Source organism: Haliotis rubra, unplaced genomic scaffold (genome assembly GCF_003918875.1).
Source record: "Haliotis rubra isolate DU_JTF1 unplaced genomic scaffold, ASM391887v1 Scf888, whole genome shotgun sequence".
Classification (NCBI taxonomy): domain Eukaryota; kingdom Metazoa; phylum Mollusca; class Gastropoda; order Lepetellida; family Haliotidae; genus Haliotis; species Haliotis rubra.
In genome coordinates, this window is record NW_025767621.1 from 77,123 (window position 1) to 104,773 (window position 27,651).

General features: G+C 41.7%; 1 protein-coding gene across 1 annotated transcript in view; it reads right to left on the minus strand.

Annotated features, from left to right (window-relative positions):
* The window catches only part of LOC124263522 (transmembrane protein KIAA1109-like), a 116,837-nt gene that overhangs the window by 16,282 nt on the left and 72,904 nt on the right, over positions 1 to 27,651 (minus strand). The window contains 25 exon segments of the mRNA XM_046698183.1: positions 1,161 to 1,358; positions 2,784 to 2,933; positions 3,265 to 3,453; positions 4,294 to 4,473; positions 4,597 to 4,854; positions 5,335 to 5,419; positions 6,634 to 6,891; positions 7,673 to 7,847; positions 8,566 to 8,745; positions 12,719 to 12,880; positions 13,203 to 13,355; positions 14,250 to 14,344; positions 14,584 to 14,691; positions 14,694 to 14,709; positions 16,348 to 16,490; positions 17,638 to 17,852; positions 18,990 to 19,136; positions 19,941 to 20,064; positions 20,631 to 20,774; positions 21,250 to 21,323; positions 22,211 to 22,306; positions 23,808 to 23,892; positions 24,402 to 24,475; positions 26,035 to 26,155; positions 27,148 to 27,276. Of these exon segments, the coding sequence (XP_046554139.1) occupies positions 1,161 to 1,358; positions 2,784 to 2,933; positions 3,265 to 3,453; positions 4,294 to 4,473; positions 4,597 to 4,854; positions 5,335 to 5,419; positions 6,634 to 6,891; positions 7,673 to 7,847; positions 8,566 to 8,745; positions 12,719 to 12,880; positions 13,203 to 13,355; positions 14,250 to 14,344; positions 14,584 to 14,691; positions 14,694 to 14,709; positions 16,348 to 16,490; positions 17,638 to 17,852; positions 18,990 to 19,136; positions 19,941 to 20,064; positions 20,631 to 20,774; positions 21,250 to 21,323; positions 22,211 to 22,306; positions 23,808 to 23,892; positions 24,402 to 24,475; positions 26,035 to 26,155; positions 27,148 to 27,276 (3,559 nt within the window).

The window sequence follows — 27,651 nt, forward strand, 5'->3', positions numbered from 1 at the left end:
TATTCTATTTGGCATAAAGTTGTTTGAGCTGTTTAGTGGACAAGAATATATTACCCCAGCTCTTAGAATAGGTTGTTATTTAGATTAACGCAGTGGTCATAGGCCCATATACAATACATATAATGTCAGTAATATTCCCAGTAATAATTGATACATATCCCGAGTAATACATGGAATATGGTCCCAGTAATACATGGCATATAATCCCAGTAATACATGGAATATGACCCCAGTAATACATGCAATATGACCCTAGTAATAACCCTACAATGCAGGGTATATAATCCCAGTAATACATGGAATATGACTCCAGTAATACAATGACCAGTAATACATGCACATGACCCCAGTAATAACCCCTGCAATACAGGGTATATAATCCCAGTAATACATGGAATATGACCCCAGTAATACATGGAATATGACCCCAGTAATACATGGAATATGACCCCAGTAATAACCCCTGCAATACAGGGTATATAATCCCAGTAATACATGGAATATGACCCCAGTAATACATGGAATATGACCCTAGTAATACATGGAATATGACCCCAGTAATACCCCCAGTAATAACCCCTGCAAAACAGGGTATATAATCCCAGTAATACATGGAATATGACCCCAGTAATACATGGAATATGACCCCAGTAATACATGGAATATGACCCCAGTAATACATGGAATATGACCCCAGTAATAACCCCTGCAATACAGGGTATATAATCCCAGTAATACATGGAATATGACCCCAGTAATAACCCCTGCAAAACAGGGTATATAATCCCAGTAATACATGGAATACGACCCCAGTAATACATGGAATATGACCCATGCAGTACAGCATATATAATCCTAGTAATACATGGAATATGACCCCAGTAATACATGGAATATGACCCCAGTAATACATGGAATATGACCCCAGTAATAACCGCTGCAATACATGGTATATAATCCCAGTAATACATGGAATATGACCCCAGTAATTTATGGCATATAACCCTGCAATAGATGGTAAATAATCCCAGTAATACCTGGAATATGACCCCAGGAATGCATAGTATATAATCTCAGTAATACATGGTACATAATACAAGTAATAATGGTATACAACCCCAGTAATACAGGGCTAGTTTCTGATGTAACTATAACCACACCTCTCAAGGATGATTTCTGGGATATTTCTTTCTTCAGGTCAGAACTGATCTGGATTTTAACTTTATCTCCAGAGGAAACCCTTCGATGATGAGTTAGCCGGAAAGGTTCATTCTCCTCTAATACGGTTAGGGAAGGGAATGAAAGAGAGGCTTGTGTTGACAAAGTTGGATGTTTTGAAGACAAGGTGACATCTACTTCTGGAAACAAAGCAACAACACGCAACAAATAAATGAAAAATTAATCTCACAGAAAACTCAAAGCTTACAACATTCGGGAAACAAAATATGGCAGTGCATAAACAATGGTTGAATTTGGGAGGTACTTTCTTAACCTGAAAAGTGACAATGCATGGCAACACGGTACTAAAAGCATGGCATATTATTTAAAATAATAAACTGAAGACAAAAAGAAAAGAAAACACTCCATCAAAGGTTAGGCATCAAACAGTGTGGAAATAGTAATGAAATATAGACATAACGATAAGAGACATCTATAACGCTGAAACAAATCAGCTAGTTCTCAAGCTATACGTTTTGGTAATATTTTACAGTTAACATTTTTAAAATGATTTCTTCAATCATTTATTTAAAGCATATATAAAATATTATGAGCTACAACAGATAGATATGTGTGAGAACCAAGCATTATTCTTCAGCCTTTTAAAAGGGATTTTGTGCCTCAGATGCACTAGGAGATATCTAATACTAACGAAAATTAAATGGATTACAAAGACAATAAAACAATCAGTAATATTTATAACAATGATCCTTTCAACAATGACACTAAACTACAACCCAGAACACTAAGTCTACATTTGTAGATATAAAATACAGAAAACGGGCATAGTACAAAAAACATCCAAGACAACAGTACTCATGAGACTGGACCACTGTTACAGTGAAGAGTGAGTGAGTTTAGTTTTACGCCGCTTTTAGCAATATTCCAGCAATATCAGGGTTGGGGAACACCAGAAATGTTCATTACGGTGAAGGACATAATTATCAAAATATATTCATGAACCAAACATGTAACAATCTTCTACTAAATACTTTTGATGGAGGCATTTGACACAGCTGAATAGTCTTATCAAACAGTGAGTAGCTCATTAGTGATCCGGATCCAGAACCAAACTTGGAACTAAATAAATCTTCCATCTGATGGGACAGACACAAACCGAAACAACCTCTAATTGATTATATAGATGTGAAAGTACATGGAGAGAAACATTATTCACTTAAATCTCTGTGAATGGATACACTGCTCAAATCCCTGTAGAATCTGCTTTTGTGTAACATTTCCCAATTCCATGGTACATATGTACATAAAGACATACACATCAAGAAATATTACTCTATATTATCATGCCAAGTGTTCTTTCTGATGTCTTGTGAACAAGATACACATCTACATTTCTTCTGAAGTACAAACACATGAATAGTTGTTGTGGGATTCAAGTGATTATCAGAGCATGAATTAAATAATGCCACATAATTCAGATGGCTTTATGAACATATACGCAATGATTCAGTGATGGTGAAATAGGTTTGGAAGTTGACATTCTTGGTACAATACCATGCAACACAGTCTGATTCAACATGCAACAAAATCCATTGTTCACCTACCTGCATCACCCGGTGTGTGCACGATGCTCTCGTCTCCCAGGAACAGGCGGCGGGCCAGGTTTCTCCTGTACCAGGCCTTAGGTAGAGATAGAATCTCGGACAAACGTCTCATATCGTATTTGAAACTGGCTGTGCCAATGTCACAGATGGCTGAAAGAAGAAGATGGATTTAGTTTGGGCACAGATTGGATCCCATCCTGTGAGATAAGGTTCAGGCTATATTGTTGATAAGGCAAAATTCCACTTGAAGTGATCTTCTACTTGATGATGACAAAGTCAGGTCATACTGAATGAGGTCAAGGTCAAATGATTAATAAATGAGGTCAAGGTCAGGTTCTGTTGGGTATTGTCAAAGTCCGAAAATACTGAATAAGGTCAAGGTCAAATGACGTATAAATGAGGTCAAGGTCAGGTTCTGTTTGATTATTAACAAAAGCAGATCACAATGGATGAGGTCAAGGTCAAATCCTCCAGCACTCACCTGAGAACCTGACCACATTTGACTTCATCTGGGCCTCCTTGTTGGCTGACACCGAGTTTTCCGAAGCTCCCCGCAACTCCATCTTCCGACTCCTTGCGATGTTCACCTTGATGAACTCCACATTGAGGCTGAGAGAGTCCTTGCGGGACATCTCCAGCACCCTTCCCCCTGCATGCTCCTGTATACTGCCTGTTGAATACAGATCCTTCCATCAACATCATTCTACAGTAGTCTCAAAGCAATGGACATATCACAATGTAAAGCACTTTTAGTAGCAATTTATTGTAAGACATTATCCTTATTCCTGTGAGTCTCAGAGTCTGTGACATTTTCTGTAGTTAGTGAGCATGAATTTACGTCCGCTTTTGCAATATTCCATCAATATTATGGCAGGGTAGTGTAGATATGAGCTTCAGAGAATCAAACCCAGACACTCAGTGTGATGAGCGAACACTTTATCCACAAGGCTACCCCAATCAGAGATACCAACCTTCAATGAAGCTTTGGAATAATGAATGGGGTAAATAAGTATAATTCTAAGCCACTATACCATAATTAGAGTGTGACTAAGGATGAGAAAGCCACAATAACTCGGTGCGCCTAGTGGCTGCAAGAGTTGTATACTCCTCAGGGAGTTGAGATTGATAATGCGATGTGCTGTTGAGATTGACATCCAATGATCGAGGGAAAAAATACCAGCGCCTTGAGCATGCACTAGTGCGTGGATATGTGCGCTATATAAATATCCTATAATAATAATAATAATAATAATAATAATAATAAGTAAGGTTTATTGTCGCTGTTAGCAACATTTCAGCAATATCACACTGGTGACACCAGAAATAGGCTTCATACATTGTATCCACGTGGGTTCTTGAACCCGGGTCTTCGGAAAGCAAAAGCTTTAACCAGTAAGGTCCCGCCCCACCAAATCTGAATGGCTGGCATCCCTGCGCCACAACCATTTCTGTACATCATTTCAGTGTTATTTTTCTCTGACATGATTCTACTGACAGTGGAGTGACTTACCTAGGCGTCTTTGCCCCCCTCCGTAAGGGTGGAAGACATACAGTGAGAAGTCAGAGAGGCAGCCGGTGACACTCAGGCCTCCAGAGTGGGTTGAGGAGGAGCCTTCGGACATGGTGCTGCTCAGTCGGCTCCGTGAGGACGTAGAGTTGCTGTGCACCCATTCATGGCTTCGTTTTGGGACTGGGGAAAAACAATGCTAATGTAAAGTTCCTCTATTACTGGACCAAAATTGTTCAATAATTAATGAGTTGATTTCACACAAGTATGGCAGAGATGATTCTCTTTCTCTGGCCAGCAACTTACCCTTTGCCTTCATCGGCGGCGTTCCTTCAGCAATGGAGCCGTCCAGGTCAGACTTCTTGGTGGAGAAGACAAGCTCCAGGGAGGGCACCTGGAGCAGACACTCCACGCGAGATATGGGTCGGCAGTTGAAGCGGATGACGGACGGCTCCACCTTGATGTAGACCACCACATCCACAGGGAAGGAAGCCACGTTGACCGGTGACCCCAGCGAGGCCTGGGACGCATCCAGATCCATGTTGAGGACACTACCCATCAGGTCTGCCAGATAGTGAGAGAGTGAGTTATTATTGAAGTCACTGCACTGTAGGAGTGAGAAAGTGATACATGGTGCTGGTAAGCTAAAGATCATAATCACAAAAATCTGAGATTCAAACCTAAGGTACATGACACTACATTAATAACTTTCCTAGCACAAGCTTCAAACTGGAAGCTTCCATTCCAGCCTTACTTATTTCAAAAGTTTATCTCATTGCAGCGACAGATGGACAATTTTTTAAGCCTTTTCCAGGTTGCATAATCAGAAAACATATTCTGACTTTCTCTTTTTTGATCTGTTACACAACACTCAGTTTGGCTGAATGAAAGATTGTTCTGGAGTGACCCGTGACGGACGGGATGTTCTTGGATCTTGGATATTCACACTGTGGCCATACTGGGAATCAAACCGCAATTACTGGGCACAACAGATTCAGGTTCCTACTCCTATTAATTCTCCCTGCACCTCTACATGCATCTCACCTTTCTTGTGTAAGGGTGCTGAGAATGGTAGAGGCTCAAGAGCTTGTTCCAGGAAATCTAGCAGGCAAGGACTGATGATCATCTCCTGTGGACCATTAATATTGATATTAACATTTGACGGAGTCAGCTCCTCAGTGATCATGGGTATAATCTCTCCATTCTAGATAAATACCTTCCACCCAGTTGCTTCGTTATGGAAGTCTTAGTCTCTCTTATCATGAACTTAGCACATTTTTCCTCTCCCTCCCGAGAGTGTAATTCATTCGATTGTCCATTTTTAGTGTTACATGAAGAAAAAAAACATAAATATAATTGAGATGAAATATACTGGATAATTCAGGGGGACCCTTACATACTATTGAACATTTTCCATCTAACTTGAAAACTTTTGCACCTGATACAACAGTCAAGTACTCTATTTGACATTTCTATTTATATGTGAATGGTTTTGTTATTTCAGTCCATGTCCATTATTTCTCCTTTCACTTTTCAAATGTAAAATGTTTCACGGATGAAAGTGACTGTTTTCATTTCATCCTAATCATTGTTATTAGAAAAGACAAAGCTTCAGTCAACTCGAGTATGTGCATGATCAGATTGTTTGGTGAATGAGTCTACAGTGAATCCTGCCAACAACAGCACCTGCCTAATCTGGCATACTGTCAAAACCGGCATAAAATTTTGATCCCGCCATTTTACAACGATATTATGATCACTAAAACGTTGTCTAATCCGGCACCTGTCTATTCCATATTCCGGCACGACTTTCCAGTCCCTACAAGCAATTTTGATTGTAATTGACACTGTCTAAACCCGCATGGGTATGAGCAGTCCAATCAAGGACCCATAATCCAATACACTTTGTGTGTCGTGATGGGTTTGTTTTGAACAATGTTTAGTGCTGAATAAAGAATAATTATGTCATCAACATTGTTTTAATTTGTCGCACAATTATAAAAGATCAAAAAGATCAAAGGGACTATAGAGATAAGCACATTGACGAGTGTAAATGGCAGCCATATTGGAAAATGATCATCCCTGTCTAATCTGGCACCCTGTCTAAACCGGCATTTTATTTCAGTCCCGTGGGGTACCGGTTTAGACAGGTTTCACTGTATATAGTGTTTATGGAGGTCCCAGTAAACAATTCTCAATTGAAAATTTCATACACAACTTGAGACCTGCCGTGGGTATCTGTGTTGGGTTGTGTAATAGGTGGACAGGTACGCAGGTAGTAAAGTAAATTTAGACTAAATTAGCCCTAGTTTTTGTTTTGAAAGGTGCCAGTGTCCTATCTACCTCAGGCAGTTTCTGTAATGACAGCCAAGCATACAGGTTGGCCTTCTTGACAGCCCCTCTACGACTAGGGACGGACACACTGGAGGCGTTGTCGATGTTGTCCCAGTTGCCATCCGTCTGTGTGACAAACACATCTGTCGATGACTGTGTTGTGAGATCAGGTCGGTCGAGACTGGAGGAGAACATCTTCTCCCCATCAGAGATGCTGCCTGTGCTGTGTGGCAACTCCGCCAGTGTGGTCTTGGAGTAGTAGTGGACCTGGATAGAAGTGGAAGACAGCAGGAGTCAGGGTGATTCTACTCCACTCTTAGCAATATTTCATTGCTATGTGTATGTGCGGCTGCTTGTACTAGCCCAGACTTAAGCTGGTTTTATAGTAATAGCCCACTGAGATACCATGCCGCAGTGAAACATGAATACCCCACTAGGACACATTATACTGACTCCGAGCCGACCAGTCCTTGTTGTACCCATTAATGCCGAACGCCAGGCAGGGACCAACAAGTACCATATTTTAACGTCTTTTGGTATGACGCGGTCGGGGATCGAACCCGCGACCTTCCGCTCTCCGGGCGGACGCTCTAACCACTACACCACGGAGACAGTCTGTGTGGCCTAGTAACTTTCAGGCATAGCTAGCCCAATTGGCTAGCAAACTTTGGAAGCTATTTCGCACACTGTGGACGAGTGATTGATATAGTGAGCAGCGGTAGGCAGACACACAATCAGCCAAGTCATAAAGGAATTAATGAAGAAAGAGTTAGAAAATTGCCAGAGAGATGCGACAAATTTTGGATTATCTGTTCCAAGAGAGAGAATGTAAGCCACAAGGCTTTGGTGATGGACTTTCAGAAATTATTTATGAGGGACAGAAAATATGAAAGAATATATCAAACAGTCTTTATTTCTCACGTAATGCAGATTTACTTGGCCCAAAATGGTCCTAATGATTCCTCATCCTTTTGTAAACTGGCATTCTTATTACTTATTCATGATTTGTCCTCATCCCAACTCAGGACATTTTCAACCATTCCCTTACCTTGACATCAACACTTGGTAGGTAAAAGACTGTGGTTTCCACGGTGACCTGGGGTGGTGCAATACTCTTCTTGCTCTGAAGCAGAGTGGAAGATGACTCCTGTCTCTTCAGCTTCCGCCTCATCACAGGTGATGCCGTCTGCTCTCCAGACAGGTTTCTCTCTCTCTTCTGTTGTCTACAAGACAGAATGGAATCAGTGAATGAGTTTAATTTGATGTTACACCTTTAGTTTTTCAGCCACAGCGTGACTGGAACAATTCATACATTAGAAATTAACACTTATAGATTACATAAAAACCTGTCAACGATGTACATGTAAACAACCAGAGTATCACAGATTTGTATTATAACAAGCATGCAACCATGCAACCATAAGACAACAATACATTATGAAAAGAGCCTACAGATCACGGAAGCACAAAGGGAGGCAAGTCATGTGCTCCACTTTGGTGAAAACCACTGATAAAACATGATAATAAGGATACACCTGAACCTAATCAAGGGACACAACTCTGCATATCAAATTATGGTGCCTTAGATGACTGACTGACTGAGTTTTAGTTTTACGCCGCTTTTAGCAATATTCCAGCAATATCACGGCAGGGGACACCAGAAATAGGCTTCACACATTGTGCCCATGTGAAGAATCGAACCCGGGTCTTCGGAGTGACGAGTCAACGCTTTAACCACTAGGCTACCCCACCGCCCCGGTGCCTTAGATGAGTGATGGTCTGTTCATCCAAGAACTAATCGCATCCACTAACGGTGACCACCAGAGACCCTTCTAACCATAGTATCCAGTTGTAAGGCCACATTCTGGTGTGGTCTAAATTTGAAATCCTGATCTATTAATTGATCTTCAAGAAAGAAAGGAGAGTGTGTAGTGACCTCACCTCTTGACCTCCTCATCCCTGGCTTCTTTAGGATACAGCACACACTTGCCGCTGTCGATGAACACTTTCACATCCAGCTCAAAGTCGATGTTGGGTTCTGCAGCAGAGCTCTTGGAGGTCATGCCACTGCCAATACTGGGGTTGGAGCTGGTCTTCAGTTTCTTCTTTGTCTTGGATGGTCTGTGGGGTACATGGATACAGTGTAAGACATCAATCCGGTAATGCAATCAAAACATACAATAAATCCAAGTCCACACAGCTGACAACAAGATTTAGCATTATCTTGTCGAAAACATGACACCAAATATATGTAATTTTCTGACTAAAATTGATATTTTATACTTATCCTGACTCATTTTAATTATGCTTGTCTCCTTCCTCTTGCGAATGATAGTGGAACACTTGAAATCCCTTGAAGTTCCCTTCTAAAAAAATGGACTTAAAATCACTCACCCTCGAGTAGTCTCCCTTTCCTCCCTTTTGGCGCCCTTTTTGGTCACATGACCAGCCATGTTTGTCACTCTCTCCGTATGTATGCCCGACACCCGGATTTACAGGGAAATCCTGAGTGCCATAAGAGGGGAGGTTGGGAGGGCTAACCTCATGAGTCAGGATAAGTATAAAATATCAATTTTAGTCAGAAAATTACATATTTTTCCTTATCCTGACTCATGCTAATTATGCTTGCAGAATCCATCGATATCGGTGGTGGGTCAGGCCACTTCTGGATTCTCTGGCTGTTGTTTTACGTCCTGTATTACCCCCCCATGGGAACTTATGATGGCACTGCTGATGATTCTGTTCTTTCAACTTCCTCTGACGAGTCTGGGGGGAACCACAACTTGTCAGATTTCTTCCAAAACTTCTCCTGACATTTTCGTGTGGATTTTAGATATACTAATATTCCATTAGTTATCTATTGCAACTCCATCTCTTGATGCGCGCATCAAGTGGAGATGCGACCCTTCTTCATGTACGAGTATGTCCTATACAAGTACAGGGTCTATCACTCATGCTAGTCTGTCCTAGACGTGTGCATGGACTTACAGCCATTGCTCTCCAGAGCGTTGGTTTTCACAAGTCACGTGATAAAAGGGGTGAGATTTACTCAGCGCCTTTGTGGAATGGTTAGTTGTTGTGCTACAACAAGTGGCCCAAGCTGGTGAATGCCTGATACGTCTTCGGGTGGCAATGTCTCTGAGGTAGTGGTTGGCAAACACCGTGTTCGATCTCCAAAAGCAGCCCTCCATTATAGTTGTAATCGAGCAGAGTCCATGCAGAGCAAGTGTAGACGCCAGGGCTCTGACTTCGTGTGGGTTGGAGGCTCGTGCAGGCTCAAGTCCTGCTGCTTTATAGGCCCTTAGTATAACGGCTCTCATCCAGATCGATATGGTTGTCCGTGAGACTTTCGTGGGCGTCTCAGTGGATAATGGGATGAATAGGCACTTGAATTTTCATCTCCTTAATTAGACTTTAAGTGCTCTGACTAGGGATAAGGATAGATCCTGCGTATCTTGTGGCCCAAGGACTGTAGAGAGTGCTGGGATGTGGAACTGTCTGTCAGGCTGACCGGGCAGTTGGTTCTTGGCAATAAAATCCCATCTCAGTCCTAGATGTACGATGTCACGATGTCTTGATTCAAATCGTGTTCATTCAAAGTCTAGAGCATGTATTTCTCACATCTGTGCAGCTGTTGCTAGGGCGATCAGGAACAGCGTTTTCTGAGTTAGTAGTTCAAAGGATGTCCGTTCTAGAGGCTCGTAGGCATCACTGGTGAGATGTTGTAGAACTATGCTGAGATCCCAGGCAGGAGCCTTAAATTTCTTTTGTTGGTCTTCCAACTTGAACGAGCGTAGTAGTGCCAGAATCTGTGGTACTTTGGTCAGCTTGATACCCGTTTTCATGGTGATAACTGTACTGAGGGCTGAAGTGATATCCGTTGAAAAGGAATTTTAGGTATTTCCTTGAGTCTGGATGTATCGGGATGTGGAGGTATGCATCTTGTAGATCTATGTTGGCGAGGTAGTCTGCTGGACGAACGAGATGTCGGAGCTGAGGAAGATGTATCATCTTGAATTTTGCTGGTCTGTGTAGATACTCCTCATGAACTTCCTCATGTTGTAGATGAGCCGAAATTTCTCCTTGGAATTCTTCGGTACCAGGAAAATTGGGGAGTAGAACCCGGGTGTGATGAGATCTTGATCTATCTCTTCTACTGCCTCTTTGTTGAGTAGGGTCTTGATAGCGTTGTCCAGTTTCTCTATCTGGTCGGCTGCATAGTTGAAGGCCATCGGGTTGCTTGTGAGCGGCCGGGTGGTTTCCAACTGTATCTTGTACCCTCTGCGTAGTCGTAGTCGTCTTGTAGGATTCCCCAATTTTCCCTGTATCGTTGAAGACATCCACCCACTGTCGAAGGTTGTACAGGAACGGCTGGGGGTGGAAGACTCCAGTCGTTCCGAACCTGGCCTTTAGCGCTTGATTCCTCTTGCACCCCTAGATGCTCGGCCTCTTCCGGGGTTACCTCTAGGAGCTCTGGATGGGCGACGAAAGGAGCCTCTTCCTCCTTTCATGCTGGAATGCTTCTTTTCTCTGGCTCTCTGGACTCCTGCAAACTTGGATTTGTTGGAGTAGCGTTGGGACGTCTGACGAATCACGTCAGCCAAGATGTCGATGGATATAATCATCATAACCTCCCTTGAGTCATGAAAGACTTCTCTGGCGACTTCTTCAATTCCTGCTCCGAAGATGTAAGATGCTGACCATGGGGCTCTGTATAAGGACTTGGTGAAGCGTTCACTCAAAGTGCATGCTGACAATAACCCTTGTCTTCTCAGGAGAGTCAGTCCCGCTGATGTGGATGCTAGGTGCTCCGACATAAACTGATGGTCCTTCTTCTGCATTAGTAGAATTCTTGAACCTCGAGATGAGTGTTTCGTTGATAGCCCTCAATCTGGCTAATCTGAAGAAGGTACATCTGGTGGTTGTATCCAGCTGCGCTAACTTCTTATCCTCAATCTTGTAAGTTCTCTGACGGGAGTCGGTGATAATCTTGTAGTCATCATCAACTTCTGGAGCCTTCAGGAAGGATTCCATCTTATGTAGTGGGAAATTCCTGGTGTTGAACGTCGGGATGTGCTGATTCTGAGACTTGGTGGCTTTATCAAAAGCTGCGCTGAGGTTGTCTGGTACTTGTGAGATCGGGTCGATCGGTGGAAAGGTGAGCATGTCAAAATCATTGTTGGACATCTTGTAGGTAAACGCCTCATCTGTGTCCTTAGAAGGTGATACTAAGTCCAAGCCGTTGGCGATCCAGGAGTTAACTTCCGTATCAGAGAATATGCCTTCACCTTCTTCCTCTGATTTGGACATCTCTCACTCTATGGATCCCCGACGACTTGAGTCTCTATTGGATGATCTGTATGATGAGCTTCGCGCAGGCGAGCGATCCCGATGCGATCAAATTTCAAACCGTAATATAGAATATAATCCTAAAAACCGTATACAGCAATAATTTTGATGTAAGGTCCGAATATATAAAGGATATGTGCCATATAGGGACTCAGGTGCTCTCACAACCGTCCTCAATGGCGAAGAAGGAGAGAGTGACAAACATGGCTGGTCATGTGACCAAAAAAGGCGCAAAAAGGGAGGAAAGGGAGACTACTCGAGGGTGAGTGATTTTACGTCCGCTTTTTTAGAAGGGAACTTGAAGGGATTTCAAGTGTTCCACTATCATTCACAAGAGGAAGGAGACAAGCATAATTAGCATGAGTCAGGATAAGGAACTTTAAAATAGTTCTATTTCCTGAGTGAATTCTTGGCAAAAATATTCCAACATCTCAACATATTGTCATGTACTGTGTTTAACGGCTTTAAGCGATTGACAGTAATTTTACATACAGATCCTATTTTCTGGAATATGCTGTCATGCAATAACCAAGTCCACAAATCTAACCACCCGATAGTATTAGTCGTCTTTTCAATTTTAACCCAGATCTTCACAGGGTCTGTATGCTTTATTTGAAATGAATGGGTTAATAAGACAGCATTCATGAATCAAGTGATCCAATCTTAAACGATGGTTATGAGCTTTCAATACAGCACACCTAAGATCCATGCATCATGGTGGAGCTGTTTACCACATATGGCTCACCTTCGTCGGAACACTGTGTCCAGGTTGATCTGTGAGTCTGGAGTGTCGGAGTCAGTGGATGAGGGCAGGTCAGAGTCAGACGTCAGGTCCTGCAGCGACACGCTCTCTCTGAGCAGCGGCATATCAGTCTCGTCAAAACTTGAGGTCATCGCATCGGGGGTTCTGTTGCAAACATGAGTCATAAAAAGAGTTTATGACTGTTTGGTAAGGTTACGATACTCAAGTGTTTCATCAGGGATGTCAGAATTAAGTATCCTCCATTTTAAGTAAGTTTGACCAAACAAAACTTCTTCTGGGGTGGAGGATTTGTATGTGTTGGACCTGATGTCCATAAATATAGAGGATAATATACATCACGAGGGACGGATCCAGTGAATGTTTGGTTCCATCTCGTACGTGAGTGTACATGTTGGAGCTGCTGGGCTTAGTGGTAGAGTATAACGTACATTAAGAAGAATGGATTCTGTGAAAGTGTGGTACTAACCCTGGTGGTGTGTATGTGTTGGACCTGGTGGCCCCAAACTGCACCCTGGCCACATGCCCTGCAGGGGATATTGCTGCCAGGTCAATGGAGTGAGTGCGAGCCTGTCGTCTAGGATCCATGGTGTAAGACGTAACACGACTGCTCTCGCCTTGACTGCAACAGAAGGAATACACAGTGCAATCTGACCTTTATTAACTTTACTTTGTGTTACCTTTCATTAGCCATGACTTGACATTAAAAACATTTCAAATTCAGCATATATATAAATATTAAAAGCTCAGGTTTTATTCATTTGTGCTTGGTGTTACCCCTCATCTTCCATTTTAAATATTCCAAATTCAGGATATACAGGAAAGGGTACCAAGTTCTCAGAGGTGAGGTGAGGTGAGGTTGGGTTTAATGTCGTGCTTGAGAATATTTTGCTCATCATGACGACGTGCATGCGTGTGTATGTGTGTGTGCGGCTGCTTGTACTAGCACAGACTGAAGCTGGTTTTATAGTGCTAGCCCACGGAGATACCATGCCGCAAAGAAGCATGAATACCCCACTCAGACACATTATATTCAGAGCCAACCAGTCCTTGTTGTACCCATTAATGCCGAGTGCCAGGCAGGGACCAACAAGTACCATATTTTAACGTCTTTAGGTATGATGCGGTCGGGGATCGAACCCGCGACCTTCCGCTCTCCGGGGCGGATGCTCTAACCACTACACCACGGAGGCGGTCACCAAGTTCTCAGAAGACTAAAAGGGATCACTAATATTCAAACACTATAACAGTGAACTTCAAGGATCTAAGAAATTCCTTTAATTTCAAAGACAACCCTGCTGTGAGGAGAGTGACCATGAAGGCTTGGCATAATGTCCAAGACATCAGCATTTCTGGGATGGAATTTTGTGTCTAAATAATGGCTAGTCTTTTATTCATTATGTATCATATTCATTACATTAGTCTAATCAGCTTTGACAGATACACAGAACTTCAAACAAGCTGTCAGAGAATCATGTCTTTAGTCATAGTACTGACAGATTGGAGTGACACTCACTGATCCTTGCGTTTGCCATGATGTCCACCATACGACTTGGAACGACTGTGTGCTGGTTTAGGGTTTAACCCAAGCTTGTCCCTTATTGCTGATGCCTGTCAAATAAATCACACATAAATATATTTGACATTGATACATTACAAACATTATGAGAAGATCAGTAGGCTGAACACATTTACTGAAACACTGCCACCTTAAGGTACGTAACACAACCATGATATCATATTAAAACATCACCATTGAAAAAAACCCATTTCCGTTTGTTTAATTTTTGGCCACCCCAAACATGCTTGTAGAACTTTCTCTAAATTACCCCTATATGGTCTGCACTTACCCGTTCGCTCTGTTTCTTCAACTTGTTGAAGACATCTCTGCGGAAATCGTGGAAGAGGATAGCTTGTAGCTCCTCAAGCTTACGTCTCTCGGCCTCGATAATGGATGAGATGGCGCGCCAAGTTGTCTGTAATAGGTAGGTTTAGATACAACTTCTGTCTATAGAACCAGCTTATTTTCCCAAACAAATCAGAAGTTCTGAGTGATGTTGTAATCCTTAAAAACTTCTGCATGTTAGATGAGTCAGGTTGTCACTAGCAACAACATGCAAGATGAGGGAGATTTGCATCTCTCTAAACAAACACATGCAACAAACATAAAGTTCAGTAGAATTTAATCAAATATTATCTTAAAAGTAATTAGTTGTCAGGAACGTATTACTACTTAATGTAAGCAGTAGTGTTGAAGACATTATATATTCATATTGATGCTTTTGGAGGCAATCAGAAACTTCTAGAACAGATGGAGACCGATCCAGCATAGTATGCAACTTCCTTGAAGGTATTTCCACGGTATAAGTGGGCAAGTACAGCTTGTTCAGCTTGACCTGATCAAGTGAATACTAATGAATTGTGTGACCGTGTCACAACTGGTTGGGTCTATTATTGTGAAGGGGTGCGCCTTTCTCAGATGATTGGTGTAAACGAGTGGACTGATTGTTGTACCCATGTTGAAAATTTGGAAAGCAACTACTGGGACAGAAATATTGCAGTTGAACATGAAATAGAAAAAGTGATAATTGAACTGGGTGTAGAGAATGATAGCGTGAGTGAATCGGATTGTGAAAGTAACTGACGTCTGTAAGTTGTAAAGTTAGCAAACCAAACTAGATAGCATATGACTGTATAAACAATTCAGTTAAAACATGACATGATTGTTTTTTTCAGAAGTGTTGTTTTCCGGGACAAGTTCTGTAACGAATCTATGTATGCTTCGCATGAATGCAATATTAATAACATTCTCTGCACCCCTATTTAATGAAGATAACCCGACCTGCCGTTTGCGCCATTTGACCTCCTGGGTCATGCATATGTAGAGTAGCTCAGGTCAAGCTGTACATGCATCTTTCATCACACATTATGCAGTGGTGGTGGTGTAAAGGTCGTATTTTCATCTTGGATATCCTGCCTGGGGCTACTTTGGAACTTTGACCTCTGGTACTGCTTCAGGAATGTGATTATCAACAGCTTTACTGCTTTTATTTTATACTGCTATTTTAATTGTACTGCCACTCTATTGTACACTGTCATAGTAATTACTTTTAATTTTTACACCTAGTTAATCTTATACTTTTGATAATTGTATACCATATCCTTCTTTTCTTTAGTTGGTTCCATAGTGATTTCTTATGCGTTTAGATTTCTGGGTTAACTTATTTCAGTTCTGCAATCAACACGTAACAAATCCAAGATAAGGGACAATGACATTCCCAAGACACACAAGATGAGGGAGGTTGTCATCCATTAAACTAATACTTGCAAGATGCTTAGAAAACGTGACACAATATGAACATTTCACAAATCATTTTGAGAATATGATTCAAATACGCCACCTTTTTCATATATGGCTATTACCAGGAGCGATTGACACGGCTTACGCTTTTCTGAGACTGGAAACTTACCATGAACTGGTGGGAAATGCAAAACATTTTGGTGTAATTCCCAAATATACTGAGGTTTCAGCCACCTGAGTTTTAACAAGCCAGTCATATAATCATGATAATGTCACTTCATATATTTTTTAACTACCCGGGTACAATGCTTACTTGAGGTCCTGCACCACTTTCGCCTGTTCGTTCATCTCGCGTTCAATCTGTCTTGCTCTTTCCTTGGGGTCCAAGTCATGACTGAAGATCTCCTCAGGAAGAATGTCAGACACAAGACTTGGACGGCGCACAGGGTCATCGATCTGCAGAACACCAAGGTCAAATAATTCCATATGGCTTCCCATTATAACTACTATTTCAATCCAAATACATCATACTTCAGGGATTGATAATTCCTGTCAAACACTGATGCCTTGAGCTTTGAAGTGTCGAGTGGGTGAGTTTAGTTTATGCCACACTCAGCAATATTCCAGTTATATGGCGGTGGTCTGTAAATACTCGAGTCTGGACCAGGCAATCCAGTGATCAACAGCATGAGCATCGTACTACGCAACTGGGATACGATGACCCCTCTGTGTACCCCTCTGATAAGTGTTAACTGGCACGGCTCCCACGGACGAAAGCTATGAAATACACAATGCCATTTTTTAGAAAGTGGTCAAATGTAACATATGTTATATTTGGGATTACACAAATGGGTACACAAAGTCCGCAGTCTAGACTACCAGTTGTCCGACTTCCATTTGTGTGGAAGCCACGGTGGCTGAGCGGTCTAGGCATCTGACTTTGTGTGCTGGCGATTAGTTGCCTGACTCTGAGGGTGCAGGTTCGAATCCCGGATGGGACTCAACCCAAAAAGTACTAGAATCTGTACTTTACTAAGAAAGTGTAATCCCAAATCTAACATACATTACATTTGACCACTTTCTAATCATGGCATTGTGTATTTCATAGCTTTCGGCCATGGGAGCCATGCCAGTTAACACTTATCAGAGGGGTACACAAAGTCTTTCTAGACTACAGTGTCCAACTTCCATTTTTGTGAAGCCGCTGGGCATTGTCTGACTTTGTGTGCTGCTTATTAGTTGCCTGACTCTGAGGGTGTGGGTTCGAATCCCAGGTGGGACTCAACCAAAAAAGTACTAGAATCTGTACTTCACTAAGAAAGTGTAATCCCAAATATAACATACGTTATAGTGATGTTTAATTGCAAATTTGACGTTTTTACTGACAAAGTCATCTTCTGTTGTTTGTTCACGTGAGGTGATACGATGCTGTTTTGTTACCCCTGGAAAAAAGTTTGACGAAAGTGTAACCCATAGATAAGCCAACCCCCTTCTACAGACTGCTTTTTGGGTCCTCAAAACTCGGCATATCTACGGTAATATACGGTACATTATTCTATAGGTTGGCTAAAACGTAAAATATTTTAAGTTACAAGAAACATACCTCGGTGTCTGTGGCTTCATTATCCAACCCATCAGTCTCGTCCTCCTGCATCCCGAATCCCGCCCCATACACTGCCTCAGTTGCCTCCCCAGCCAGAGCTGTGAGGTTGTGGCCCAGGGCTGTCAGACGCTTGCCGATGTTGGTGTCGAGGTGGACGTCGATGCCCTGCATCTGCCACTGGACGTTCAGGATCCACTTGGCATTACTCTTTGGGTCTGCGACACAAACAGGTTCACTGAGTGCTGGTCAGTCTGAGTACTTGCATTGACTATATTTAATGGGTTTGCATACATACATTTCTCCATCACCCGGGTAGGGGTGGGTATTGCAGAGAATTTTCATATTGCGATATATTGCGATGCGGAAGCATATATTGCGATATGTATTGCAATATATTGCAAGGATTATTTTTTTAACAAAAACTACTTATAATCGAGTTAATGCTTGATTATAAGCAAAAACACAACAAAATCACTATGATTGATTAACCGTTTATAAAAACTTTTAAACATGACAAAATAAAAATGTAATTAACATTTGGCACTAATGAAACAGGGAAAAGAACAATTAAAAAAACGGAAATATCCGAAGATTTCCGATTGTTACTAAGTTTTCCAAATGCATGTCAAAATACCGGTTTTCGATCAGCGTATCGCAATACGTATCGTTTTCATGTCTGAACCGGTAAATACTGGTAAACTGGTTATATTGCGCAGCCCTACACCCGGGAACACTTTGTCAATACTACATGGTTTATATACACCTACAGTCATCACCTGTGAATACGTCATCAATACTTCAAGGATTTCTACATACTATATACCTTCACTGCCAATGACATCATCAATACACCCGTGAAGATCCAGGTTAGAATTGATCTTCAGTAACCCATGTTTGTTGTAAGAGGCGACTAAAGGGATCGGGTGGTCAGGCTCGCTGGCTTGGTTAACACATGTCATCGTACCCCAATTGCGTAGATTGATGCTCATGCTGTTGATCACTGGATTGTCTGGTCCAGACTTCATTATTTACAGACTGCTGCCATATAGCTGGAATATTGCTGAGTGTGGCGTAAAACTAAACTCACTCACTCACACTCATCATCAATACATTGCAGGTTTGAATAAACCATATACTGTCATCACCTGTGAATACTTAGTCAAGTTTGTATACACATGTTCCTTCAATTCATCACCTGTGACTACATCATTAACACAAACATGCGGTTTCAAAATATTGCATAATATTGATGCAGTATTTTACATAGTTTGATTTGATTGATACTCTATGAATTTAACCCTCTAGATCTTCCCTGTCATATCACTGTGGAGTATCAAGGAATGTGTGCCCACCTGAGGCTTGTTTGTTGATGGTCCTGGAGCACACCTCATACGTGCCCTCGGGCACACAGCAGATGTTCATGTTCGGCTCTTCTTTCCCATTTGGTTTCCAGTCATCCCAAGACGTCTCGAAGTCATCAGCAAACCGGAAACTGAACCCTGCACAATGGAGTACACATGGTGACAACTACTTCTCACTGGTTATAGTTTGGATATGAAACAATTTCCCTGATGGATATCTGTTATTGTTAGTTTAATGCCAGACTCACTAATATTCTCGCTATATAATAATTATAATAATAATAATAATAATGTATTTATAAAGCGCCTAATATCCACCATAGCGATGCTCAGTGGCTCTGATATAATGCCAGCCTGTCAATAAAAGTGTCTTGACCAGACAAAACATTACATGTGATGGCACCAAATTAAGCCACCTAATCTGACCATCTAAACCACTCTCGGGTCGTGTGGTAGATTAGTTGTCAAGGTGTTCGCTCATCCACCCTAAGATCCAAGTTAGATTCCAAACATGGGTACAATGTGTGAAAACCATTTCTTGCGACCCCAGCTTTGATATATTGCTGGAATGTTCTTAAAAGTGGCATAAAACCTTACTCACTCACTCCTTTACTTACTGGGGACCAATTCTAACACTTAATCCTGTGATGGCTTGTATATTTCAGTTAATCTGACAGGATTTAACACGGGTTATTGTGTGGCCATAGTTTAACTCTGATAACCCAATGAGACTATATACTCATTCTGAACTGACCCATATTTAATTCATTTAATACCAAGAACAAAGCAAGGCAACAAGAAGTACATCTTATGGTATGAAGAGGCTTGAGATGGAACCACTGACTTTTGTCCTTTTACTCCATCCACTAGATTAGAAATTGATTTCACTGTCCTTGATGTAATGAGAACAGTCACGAAAGTGCATCAACTGATGGAACTCACCTTTGAACCTGCCCTTGCTGACGAGGGACCCTGATGAGCAGGCTGAGATCTGGCTACTCTCCACCGTAAGCACCAGCGCTGCCCCAGGGTCACTTTCTGCCATGCGTCCCAGCCCTGGAGCAGCCTGGAAGGTATCGGAAAACACCATCAGTATCTAGTATCTACACTAACATACAGGCTGCGTACTCAGGCAGCTCAGGTTGGTCACTGATAACCTATGGTCAGATTGGGTTTGGTTGTTGTTTAATGCTGCACTCAGCAATATTCCAGCTATATGGCAGTCGATTGTAAATAATCGACCAGACAATCCAGTGATCAACAGCGTGAGCATCGATCTACGCAATTGGGATATATTGACATGTGTCAACCGAGTCAGCAGGCCTGACCACCGGATCCCATTAGTAGTCGCCTCTTATGACAAGCCTGGCTTGCTGAAGACCAATTCTAACCTGGATCTTCACAGATACCTATGGTCAGAATATAACACACTACTTCCCTGACTAAAAGTTGATAAGTTAGTTGTGCTTCAAACTCATATATGTGTCTAAACTGTATGTGTTTAGAAAGTTTAGTAACATTCTCCGAGTATGAAAGTATTGTCCTCATTGGATATGTTTTGGAACATGTCAAAAGATATATGGTATCTGAGAGACACTGGAGAGTAGAAATGCCTATATATCCTGACTATACCTGGTAGGAGAGGGTGTCGATGGGGACACAGATGCCCATGTCGTCAACGGTCAGCTGGAGGAAGAGGGTGCTGAGTGAGGGCGGTGCCGCAGCCTGGGCAAACTGTGGCAGCTTGTTGATGACCTCCTGGGTGGCTGTCTGAACCTGTAGACATAAGAACGTATTGACTGACTGACTGACTGAATTTGGTTTTACTCCGCTTTTAGCAATATTCCAGCAACATCATGGCGGGGGACACCAGAAATGGGCTTCACAAATTGTACCCATGTGGGGATTCGAACCCGGGTCTTCGGCGTGACGAGCCAACAATGTAACCACTGGGCTACCCCACCGTCCCGGAATGTATTGAAGTCACAATAAGTCCTATTGTATATTATACCCCTAAGCTGAGTGAGTGAGGGAGTGGGTTTAGTCTTATGCCACACTCGGCAATATTCCATCTATATGGCGGCGGTCTCTAAATAATCAAGTCTGCTCCAGACAATAAAGTGATCAACAGCATGAGCATCAATCTACTCAATTGGGATATGATGACAGGTGTCTACCAAATCAGTGAGACTGACCGCCCGATCTCATTAGTCACCTTTAGCTGAATCAGAGAAGGAAGAGCAGCACCTACCTCCTTATTGAGGGACATCCTCTGCTCCGTCCAGTACTCATAGGCATTCTTGTAGTTGAGCCATACCAACACAGCTGCAAGGAAATATCAGTTAGAGGACCATTCATACAACACATGTACTGCATGAACGACCTATATATATAAGATATAAGAAAGGTGTGTCAGTAAATTGAAACAAAATGGCGGCCCGGCTCGGCTCGGCTGGGTTTCGGTCTGACAAACGCTTCCACCGCTTTGACCGTTGAAAAAACTGCACAATTTATGCTCAGTTGACCTCTGTAAAGTACCTTGTGTATCACTAACCTGGTGATTTTATTCCCTTTAAAGCTTCAATAATTTTGCCGTCCATTCTCGCACGAAGTCAGGACATCTGCCCGGAAGTAAACAAATCTCAGGCTACAGACCCGCACCGAATAGCAGAGTGAGTCATAAATTGTGCAGTTTATTCAATGGTCAAAGCGAAGGAAGCCTTTGTCAGACCGAAACCTAGCCGAGCCGAGCCGGGCCGCCATTTTGTTTCGATTTACTGACACACCTTTCTTATATCTTATATATATAGGTCATACTTATAAACATATCAGAGTCAAGCGCCTATGATGAACGATTCTATGAGACCCGATTTGGGGGGATAATATATTTGAAAAAAAATTGACTTATTTCAAATATTTTTATAGTTGATGGATTTGTAAACAAAGTTTCAAAAGCGGTCTAGCTTAAAGCAGAATAGGAATATAAAAATGCCATTGCAACAGACAGGCAGATCTTTCATTTGAGTACAAAATAATCCCTGCATCAATGACTTTGTAGAAAGAAGAATAAAGTTTTATTAGACTCTGGTATACACTGACACTAGCAATTCTTCAACTAATTTCTCAGTTCAGAACAAAGGCATTCCCCAAACCCTTATAACTTAGGCCTTGTGTCAGATTTGTGTCTCTTGTTACAGTAACGACATGCCTACCCTTGTCGAAGGCAAGTGGCTGGGCCAGGACGATGGGTCGGGTGAGGTTGATGATGAGGGCCTCCTGATTGGTGGACACCCCTGGGATCATCTCATAAGGGTGAGGTGAGGTGAAATTGGGTTTAACCTTTGAGAAGATAGCAGTGATACACCAAGTGAGTTGGTGGGAGGGAGAGTTGGGTTTAACTCCACTTTGAACTGTTTTTCAGTTGTACTACAGCATGTCAGATTCATAAGGGAGGAAGTCTGAGGTGATACACACTTTAAGACTTTGCCGAAAATCATGACTGGCACAGACTAACCAAGAAGCATGAGGTTGAACTGGGATTGAATGTCCAAGTTAACCTGAACCTCCCAGATATATGCATTATTATTCATGACCCTCTCCCAGTGTGCAAAATAGTTTCCAAATTTTGACAGTGAGTCAGGCCAGCTATGCCTGAAAGTAACTACCCCACAAAAGATTCACTAGCCTGAAATTTGAAAGTGGAAATTAAGCAAATGATTCCAAAAGGTAAAATACCATCATTTATCTGGCCCTAATCTTGCATGATTTAAAAGTGTATTGTAACTTAACAAGTCGGATAGAGTGATATATCTAAAAAATTATCCCATGAAAATTCACTAGCCAGTCAGGCCAGTGACTGTGGAGATTTACTGGCCCAACTAGATTTTTACTAGCCACAGGCTAACGGGCCAGTGACTATTTCGCACACTGCCCTTTCCAAGAGTCATACCTTCTGGTGATCCCTTTTCCCTACCATAAAAGTATTTGTTTGTTTGTTGTTTAACACTGCACTGAGCAATATTCCAGCTCTACGGCAGCAGTCTGTAAATAATAGAGTAGGTTCCAGACAAGCCAGTGATCAACATCATGAGCATCAATCTACACAATTAGGATATGATGACATGTGTCAACCAAGTTTGCGAGCATGACCACCTGATCCTGTTAGTCACCTCTTATGACAAGCATGGGTTGCTAAAAACATATTCTAAACCAGATATTCAAGGGGACATTCCTACAATAATGTAATTTTCTGACTAAAATTTATATTTTATACTTATCCTGACTCATGCTAATATGCTTGTCTCATTCTGATAATATACAGTCCAAAAACCGATATCTGCCATTTAGATGTAAAAAGGTCTAAAAAGCGGATGTGCCTAATCATCACTCACCCACTAGTAGTCTCCCTCAAGCCTCCTTTGGAGAGAGTGACAAACATGGCTGGTCATGTGACCAAAAAGCCATGTTTGTCAAAGGGAGACTCTCTCCGATGTGTATGCCCGATTTTACCCGGATTTTTAGAAGGAAACTTCAAGGATTTCAAGTGCTCCACTATCATTCGCAAGAAGAAGGAGACAAGCATTTAGCATGAGTCAGGATAAGGAAAAATAATAGCCCTTACATTGTCTGCAATCATGTAAGCTGGGTTGTTGAAAGGGAGGCTTGTTACATCAGAAACCAAATAAATGTTAAAGCCATGAATCATTAGAAAGATATTAAAAAACATTACAATTAGCTAAACATTTTCTCTTAAATAGTTGAACACCAAATACTCTAGGTACCGATATATACAACCTGCACTCTAACTGACCTGTAAGGCATTCCTGATTCCTATCTTGGTCTTGAAGAAAGCCATTGTCTGAAACTCGGGCTCAGCCTCCTCAAACACTTGGTTCTGCAAAAATGAAAATATTGCACGAGTTTGCTTATAAATGCCGCTTTTGAAAGGATTCCAGTTATGTCCCGTATCAGCTTGATGTAGGAGGTCATAGACGTTAGCACTCTGATAAAATTTCTAAACTATTTCTTATATATATAAGACTAACAAAAATTGCAAACTGAAAATTGTTTAATACCCCAAAATTGTGAATGCATCAGTCCTATTTGTAGTTGCAGAAAATGGATTGCGATCGTGACATTGTCTCGCAGCCATCATCATGTGACCTTTGTTTCTTTCACAACAAATGACCTTGACCTTTGTAACATATGACCTGTGTGCAATGTACATTTGGTTGGAAATTGTTCATAATTGGTTTTGTCAGGTCATGTAGTTTGATCTTTAAATTTGGCATGTCATCAGTATGACCCACTTTCCATTATGTAACATTTTACACAAATTTGTTGAAATTCCATGGAGTGATGCCAGCCAACCTGCCCACATCTGAGATGAAGACTTCAGCTCACCTTCAGCAGCTGCCCAAGGGCCACGTTGAGGTATATCTGGGCTCGGATGAAGACCTTCTGGTTATCCTCATAGTCTGTAACAGTGTTAAATGTATTTGTCATAATTGTTCCTGGAATAAATTTACCGGTATATGTTTTCATGAATTATTTCTAAATTCCATCACCATACTTATATTTCAGTTGTGGTAACAATGACGTGTATTTTCTTACACAAGGTCGTAGCTGAAATTGGTTTTGTGAATGCTGTTTAAAGCTGCATTGACTAATATTCCACAGCAGCCAGTTGATACCCTCCTCATACTTTCATGGTACAGTAACCACAGAATAATAGGGGTGGTCGGGCAGCCTAGTGGTTAAAGTGTTCGCTTGTCATGCCCAACACCTGGATTTGATTCTTGACATGGGTACAAAGTGTGAAGCTAACAGCATTGAAAAACTAGTGTCCACTCACCATGATATCAGCTGGTCATATTGCTAACCTCCCAATGAAAAACTAAGCTCTTTTCACCTCACAGAGTCTCACCTTGTGCAGCTTTATAAGATGTCAGTCAGCTCTTTTGACCTAACTATTCCAGCTACATGCAGCTTTATAACAAGAAATGGGCTTCACAATGTACACCTTCCCATGTGGGGAGAGTTACCAGTCATCTTAGTGCAACAATTGTACACCTATGTATGGGAGTTACAGTCATCTTAGCACAACAATGTACACCTATGTATGGGAGTTACAGTCATCTTAGCACAACAATGTACACCTATGTATGGGAGTTACAGTCATCTTAGCACAACAATGTACACCTATGTATGGGAGTTAGTCATCTTAGCGCAACAACGTACACCTATGTATGGCAGTTAGTCATCTTAGCGCAACAATGTACACCTATGTATGGGAGTTACAGTCATCTTAACGCTGAAATGGCATAACTGAACAGGACAATTGAAACAGCATAAAACAAGATGCTGATGTTGCTGAATTTCAACTGACTTGGTCATCAAACAGTTTTACTTCTAAAACTGCACTATGAGTTACATATATCAGTAGAGTTATTTCTTGTACAAGAAGCTGAATTCAATACATGCTACTGACACACAAAATGACTTCATCATTATTATAATTACTTGCATAACAACAGTGATGTCACTCAGATGTTAGTAAGTATGTCTGGATATACCAAGTGGTAGACGTAAGCGCTATTTCAAGACCCATGCCTTGCTTATCAGATAACTAGAATAACTAAGATCAATGATATCAGGGATTTTATGGGTCAAGGTTTGTGGCTGGGATTCCAGAGTCACATCAGTCAAACATCATCAAGTCTGATGTCTTTCAGTGGCATTTAGAAGTTGTACATTGATGTCCAAGATATTTTTATGGATTAAACTTCTTTTTAATTTCTCGTCATAGTCCTAACTGCCAGTTCACCTGATGAAGGGATCTGGAATGGTCTCGAAACGTCGTGAGAGAAATTAAAAAGAAGTTTAATCCATAAAAATATCTTGGACATCATCAAGTCTGTGTAAACAGAGCATCAGACGAACATGGTATTTCAAGACCATAGTCTATTCCTATCAGATAGCTGAAATAATTACAGGCAACAACAGCAGTATGTATAAGTGTCAAGTTTGTGGCTACCTATATCAGGCTGAGATTCCCGGGCCGCCATATGCACCCTGTTGGACACTTCCAACTCAATCTCTCCTGTCTCCAGTCTCACTGCATTCGATGTCGGGGTGGTGGCTGTGATCTGGATGCCCTGGAAGTACCACAGATATCTTTAACTCATGTTATACAGTTCAGGGGTGGAAATAACCCATTGCCCGACATCCGTGTCTAGTGTTTTTTTCTGTCGGGCAAGCAAATTTGTATATCATGCTGTACCGATGTCCAGTTGACTTTCCAATGTTAATAATGTTGTTTATTTAAAAAATCAATAAGAAAACAGCCAGTATAGTGGAAAAATGATCAGGGCAAGTGATTTTACATGTGCCACTGTACCGGAGTACACTAGCAATTTTAAAGTTATTTCCACCCCTGCAGTTGCAGGAAATAATAACATTACTACAAGCTAGAAGTAATTGAACATTTTGTAACAAATGCAAGACAAACTCTACACATTGCTGTGAGCTTCGTGTGGAATTGAACCTGGTTCTTCTGCATAACGTCAATGCAGGAACCACTAATTTACTCCTCTATCTCACCTTCCTATGATATGATGACGTGCATCAACAAAGCCAGTCTGACCATCCTATACCCTTAGTCGCTTCTTACGACAAGCATAGGGTGAGGTGAGGTGAGGTGAAATTGAAATTGGTTTTACGTCGTGCTTGAGAATATTTCGCTCATATGACGACGTGCATGCGTGTGTATGTGTATGTGTGGCTGCTTGTACTAGCCCAGACTGAAGCTGGTTTTATAGTGCTAGCCCACTGAGATACCATACCGCAGTGAAGCATGAATACCCCACTCAGACACATTATACTGACTCCGAGCCGACCAGTCCTTGTTGTACCCATTAATGCAGAGCGCCAGGCAGGGACCAACGAGTACTATATTTTAACATCTTTTGGTATGACGCGGTCGGGGATCGAACCCGTGACCTTCCGCTCTTCGGGCGGACGCTCTAACCACTACACCACGGAGGCGGTAGGGATCATCACTGGACAAGTCTATAGGTTTACAAATATTTTTGGTTCATGTTCCTGTCAATTGACACAGCCTGTCTTTACAGCAGAAGTAGTAACTGACCTTGAACCTGAAGGAGAAAGAGTAGAGCAGTGGCTCGGGGTCACTGGCCTGGGTGGACTTCTCCTCCTCGGACCACAGTCTCATGGGCTGATCTGACCCTGACACCTTCTGGACAACCTCGTTCACCTCCTGACCACAGACAAAGCATCATATTCGTGTTTAAGCAAAGTGAGGGAATAATGAACAGGTCAGCATAGTTCCAGGTGCATCACAGCAGGTTGTAAACAATCGTGTCTAAACATGTGTAACTGTTGACACCAAATGTTGCCAGATTCTACGGTTTTGATGAGATGAAATTATCTTTTGCATCATATTTAAGTCAAACTCCTCAAAATCTGTAACCCATCCCATGAATCTAAAATAGGGTAGTATTCACTGATTATAAAATGATTTTTATATGTGACAATAACTGTACTTTCTAGCAGTACATTTTGGACAAAATCTGTAATATATTTTATTAAAAATAACAGCTAAAAATTCTATGAATAATGGCTGAATTAGAAA